The sequence below is a fragment of the Lottia gigantea genome, assembly GCF_000327385.1.
Source record: "Lottia gigantea unplaced genomic scaffold LOTGIsca_18, whole genome shotgun sequence".
NCBI classification, from domain to species: domain Eukaryota; kingdom Metazoa; phylum Mollusca; class Gastropoda; family Lottiidae; genus Lottia; species Lottia gigantea.
In genome coordinates this window covers 1,168,632-1,174,631 of record NW_008708301.1, presented here as the reverse complement: position 1 = coordinate 1,174,631, position 6,000 = coordinate 1,168,632, and the positions used below count along the sequence as shown (strand labels likewise).

The 6,000-nt window shown below is 31.7% G+C and overlaps 2 protein-coding genes across 2 annotated transcripts; one reads left to right on the top strand and one right to left on the bottom strand.

The window, feature by feature from the left end:
• Positions 1–404: 404 nt before the first annotated feature.
• Positions 405–2,096, top strand: LOTGIDRAFT_158760 (hypothetical protein; the record flags this gene model as incomplete). The annotated part of the gene is made up of 2 exons (XM_009052197.1): positions 405–1,038; positions 1,420–2,096. The coding sequence occupies 2 exons, from the start codon at positions 405–407 to the stop codon at positions 2,094–2,096; spliced, it is 1,311 nt and encodes a 436-aa protein (XP_009050445.1).
• Positions 2,097–2,779: 683 nt separating this feature from the next.
• On the bottom strand, positions 2,780–5,485 carry LOTGIDRAFT_158759 (hypothetical protein; the record flags this gene model as incomplete). The annotated part of the gene is made up of 5 exons (XM_009052196.1): positions 2,780–2,834; positions 3,257–3,385; positions 4,277–4,399; positions 4,649–4,725; positions 4,868–5,485. 5 exons carry the CDS (start codon positions 5,483–5,485, stop codon positions 2,780–2,782), a joined length of 1,002 nt encoding a protein of 333 aa, XP_009050444.1.
• Between the last annotated feature and the right edge of the window lie 515 nt (positions 5,486–6,000).

Sequence of the window (6,000 nt, the reverse complement as noted above, 5' to 3'; positions counted from 1 at the left end):
CTGTTTACTAAAGCTATTTCAAAGACACGCCTAAAAAGAAACCATGTTGTCTCAACTGGGCGTAGTGCGGTATATTATATAGGCAATTTTTATACTTAAAATAACGGTAAAAAATAATGCCTCTTAATGCCTATGTATCAAGAAATATATATTATTAGAAGTAATTGTAGTCTTTAAATATAATGCCTATTTATCGATATAAAACTGCCTGTTAACACTATATGCGAGTGGAACATGAGTTAACATAAATAATTAGAATGCTATCTATACCTACACATGTTTTATTGCAGTCATTTATAGGTCACTTATACTTAGTCCTGTGACATAATTAATTCTCATTTTGATTAAACAGAGTTCAGATTTCACTCTCATTGAGCTGACCAACTTTACTATATCTACTCGAAATGGTTTCCTTTATTGCAGTTGTAAGAAGTTTATGTATTTTTTTGGTTATTTTAACTTTAGTGTTAGCAGTGACTCCACCTAATGTGATACAATGTCCTCACCTATGTGGATGTCCATCAAAGACACTGGTAATATGTGAAGGAAAAGTGGATAAGCTAACCTATATACCAAGAATACCAGCGACTACCAGGAAGCTGGTGTTTCGTGGAAATTTAGTCCCAGAAATCTATAGAGATACATTTAAGAATATAACATTTCAATCTGGTAACCGTGTGGAAATACTGGATTTATCTAATAATGGAATTGTTTTTATCAGCACTATGGCTTTTTCTAAATTAACCTACTTAAAGGAGCTAGACCTGAGTAAAAATTATTTACGAGATCCAGATGGACTTCAGAAAGCACTGGTTGGACTTAGATTTATCCATGTTCACAGACTGATGTTGCATCATATGGATCTAGGGGATGACTCTATTCCCTCTAATCTATTTGAACCTTTGACCTATTTAAATTCTATTCAAACTATAGATATGAGTGATAATGTACTTAATGAATTTGATTTCCAGACATTAGTCAACCTTACCAGTCTAGAAGAGTTAATTCTATCTAGTAATAGAATTTCAGGATTAACTGGTGCCTCACCAGATCTGTCTTTCCCCAGTGTTAAATATATAGATCTTAGATCCAATAATATTCTGGCAATGCCTTTTTTCTGTATTCAAGATATTTCAATATTTCCTGGACTATCTAAATTGGTAATGGATGATAATTTTATAACCTATTTAGATAATGAAGATTTTAATTGTTTAACTTCTGTGAAACATCTTGCACTCAATTATAATCCAGTTACATTGATTCCAAATCAACTTATAGCATCAATGACAGCTCTTGAAACCCTACAGATCAGTTCAATGCTAAGAATTCCAGTTCAAATAGCAACTGGTGCCTTTACCAGCAGTTCCTTACAGACTCTAAATATTGCTGGAAATGAATTAAGAAGCTATATTTTTACAGACAAAAGTTTTGATGGAATGAATCTGATAAAGACTATAGACCTATCAAGCAGTAATTTTCAAGATTTCGTAACATTTTCAGAGGACATCATGAGCACTCTTTTGCCTAAAACATTGGAAATTTTATCATTACGTAATAGTATCTTGGGAAATGTGCCACGATTTAACTCTTCCAATATTACTGAACTAGATTTGAGTGAAAATAAAATTACCAAGCTACATTTGGAGGATATAGCTAACTATCCTTCACTTCGAGTTCTCAATCTAAATTCAAACCGATTAACAAGGATCTCAGAAGGTACCATCCCACCAAGTATACAGGATCAGTTGATAGCTGTAGGCTTTGCTGATAATCCACTGTTATGTTCTTGTGATATTGCCTGGCTACACAACTGGATGGTGAAGGAGCCTTTAAAATTTCTTACAATGGGAACCCAGATAGAATGTCTAAGTGAGGAAACAGGAAGCTTTATCCTATTAGAAGACTATAAACCTACCAATTGCGGTAGTATATCTCATGTGACATTGACTATAACTATAGCATGTTGTGTTATTGTAGTGATTATTATTGCTGTTCTTATCTTCTGTTACAGAAAACGTATCAAACTGTTCTGTTATGTCTGTACTAGAAAGAGAGGTGGTGAGCAGCTTGTTTTAAGTGATAATGTAGGCATATAGTTTATAAATTGCACATGTTATTATTATCTTGATTATTAAAGTTATTTTTATACAAATTATCATCACTGAAATTTATACTGCAAACTGAGATATTGGTTATAACTAACTAAAGCTTGGAGCAAGATTCTACTTTATTTTTATGTGGACATAATTCAGTTCTAAAACTTATGCTGAATGTTTCTGTTATGGAAACCAAAAAGCAAGCTAAGTAGGCTATAAAAGTTATTGCATCACGCTTAGAAAACTTGGGAGATAATATCTGAAGTTACTGCAAACTGGCTTGACTTGACTTTAGAAATCGGTTGAAAAGTGACAGAGCTATACCATTTTCAATATGTGAATATGTCAATATTTGGAATTGGAACATGGTCTGTAATATTTTGTATGTATATTTTATAAATATCAGTTGAATAATGTAGATTCTAGGGCAGTTACCAGGAAATGGGGTGACATGCAGACATGCGTGCTGACAATATAGAAATACCACAATATGTATAATAAAATCAGACCATAGAATTATCTTCAACAAATGATGTCAACCAACCTATACATTTGTTATGTTATCAACCACAATAATTTGATACTGATATCAAGTTTCATCTAGAATATATATATAGGAGTGTCAATTGGTAACAGTGACATATATTGTGCCTTGTTTTAATAATCAACATTATAAACTGACTTCAATTCATCAAATAAAATAGATCACAAATATTCACTTTTCCTGGCCAAATTTCACTGAAAGGTTAAAACAATAAATAATATTGGGTTAGTCATCTAGAACATTAATTTTGGCAATTTGGACGACCTATAACAAATCAGATGGGTCTACCAGTACATCAACATATAGACATATAAATCTATTATATAAGAGCAGTGTCATAATCTGTTTTTTCTATATTATTCTATAATTTTTTATAAAAATATTTAATCCTTTAATTTTATGATATGCATGCATCTTTGTTCAAACCATTTTGGGAATACAGGTTTTCATAAATTAAGTTCAATTGTTCACTTTATGTATCAAATTCCAAAGCAATGCCCAATCAATCAAACTCTTAAATCTCTATTACCAGATACTATGAAGGAGTCACAGAAATTTTGTATCTGGTTGCGATTCTTCCCTACCATGATAATGATTCTTCAATAAATAAACTTACTTGTATCCCTCTAGTAAACTTGTTCTGATTTCATGTCGCTCGTTTAATAATTGTTGTAGAACATCTTGAGATTCTTGATATTGCAATGAATAGAATGCTTTGGCATTGGCTAACTCATCTATCATTACTCTAAAAAGAAATAACGTTAATCAATTTACCGAAGGGTATGGAGAATCAATACAAAATTGAACATAAGCAACACAGAAAAAATAGAATTAAAGGTATTGTAAAAACGTTTACAAACTTGAATCTGTATTGAGGACACTGATAGCATCTATTTTCACCAACTTTCAGTCAGAAAAAGTATTTTCTGCAACATCACTAAGACTAACCTTTTCATAATATCACAAAGGCTAGGATATAATCAGACCACATCATTTGCCTCTATTTTGAAAGTTGTCGACTGGTGTAGAAACAAACACTAGATCCTGTTTAATAGTGATGTTTCCACACCTCTGAAGTTGCTGGGGTTTTAAATCTATTTATTTAAATCAGAACTGACAAACCCAAATATTTGGTATTTGATATATTTGTAGTTCAGTCATACCATCATACTCATAATATATATATCAGGTCTGTGGTTCCTTCAAAGTTTTATTTAACGAAACTGATCTCTCATCGGCCATTTAAAACTGTGTGCAGCAAAAAGTTCTTTTGTCACACGGTACAATCAAAACGAAAGTTACAACGATACCCAAACTAATTTACAGTCCGCGTAAATATAATTCAATATAATGTTAGAAAAAAAGCATCTTCGGAGGTGAGTAGACTCTACTCCAGCTGATAACTATCAAAATATATCTATCAGAGGCTGGAATAGAGGCAGATGACTAGGGTATTATTAGCAGCTGTTGTAATAATCACGTCATATACAGTTAAGCATTTCTATCATTAAAGGAACCACAGACATCTATAAAAAAAAATTGCAATGATACAAATAAAACCTATTAAATGACCCCAATACACATAAAAAACTAGCAACTAGAAAGCAATCTGAATCCTATTGGAAAGAAAACATACCGACTAGCTAAAAATTTACTTCGCCACATATCAGCTTGTATTGATATCTTATCTAAATGTTCATAATCTTCTGTCATCTTTCGAACATGATCACCCAATTCTAATGACAGCTGAGCCTTGTCTCTGTAAGCAATAACATTATAACATAATCATCCAGTTCTAATCATAGCTGGGCTCGTCAAGGTTCAAAAAACATAACATCATAACATACCGGTAGTCTTAATGATAGTAAAGCCTTGTACATAAAATCATAACATAATCATCCAGTTCTAATGACATACAGCAGAGTTATAAAATGACAACTCAGCAAAAACTATAGCTGAGCCTTGTCTATATAAGCTTACGTAAAACAATACCATCATTAATTCTCACCTTGCTAACTTTTCTACATCATCCTTCAATTCTTCTCCCATAGATGCTAATAAAAGTCTTTTCAATTCTGAATTTACCTACAAATCATATGTGAAACAATATAAAATATATACCTAATACTTATTAATAACTTGGCAGTTTGATCTGAGCTCTCTTCAATTATGATATGTTTGTAAACTGAGTACTGGTACCAAATGATTTTCAAAAGTTCATATTTACCTGTAACTGTACTTCAAGTTGAGATTTCAATGATTCCACTTCTGTTTCCAGACGTATTTCCTTATCTTTATTCCTTGGTTGTTGATGTGACAGATTTGGTGAAATACAGGCCTCATTATTAACTGGTAAACTTATAGCTGATTTACTGGTTGCTGGTGTGACTATATTGATGGGTTTGCTCAATGCACCAGGAATGTTATTAGATACTGGAAGACTAGGGTTGTTTTCTTTAGGTTTAGGTGCAACAGAATGACTAGGTTTCTGAACATTGAAAGAATATTGGTTAGAATGTGATGTTGTCTTTATAGGGCTTTCTATTGGATGTGTTCTATTTGAAGAAATTACTTTTTGATCTGTTGTGTTTTGATTTTTTTCAGTCAGATTTTTATGTGACAGTTGTTTCTTAGTAAGACTTTTCTGTTGATTTTCAGTGAGACTTTTTTGATTATTTTCAGTCTGACTTTTCTGTTGAATGGGATTTTTTCCTTCTTCTCTTTTCTCTACATCTGTTTTTTCTAATTTTCTTCCCTGAAAACTGTATTTTGGCATTGGATATCTTAAAAGAACAGTCTCGCCTTTAGACTTTGATTTGTCTTCTTTTTTGATTTGTTTTTCCATAAGTCCTTATTTTCAGTAGGCCTGTTTAATTCAATCTGTAGTCAATAGATTAGCAGCAGGTACCTGTAAAATTATATATTCTGTCTAAACTAAACTTTTATCTGCTTTATTTATGTCTTTCTTTCTTTTAGTTTTACTAATGAATATTTCCTGAAGAAAAAAATAGAAAACAATTAACACATTTCTTTTAGATAGTTATGGAACAGAGGGAAAATGATTAATATATATAAAAAAATTGTTACATTGAATATTTGTGAAATAACATCCCTTCATTGAACATGATAAGGTTAATATCACTGGACATTAACTGTCTCCATAGAGTGTGTCTATTTCAAATGTAAAATCACCAAACCTTATGATCACAAATATCTTCTTAAGACAAATGGTATACAGCTGAAAATTTCATTCAGAATATTTATGAATTGAGAGTTGATCTACATCTCGAGTTTCAATATGAGAGAAAATGCAACCCAAAGCCAAAAAAAGGCAAAGCAAAGCAAGTTAGAACTTAGATC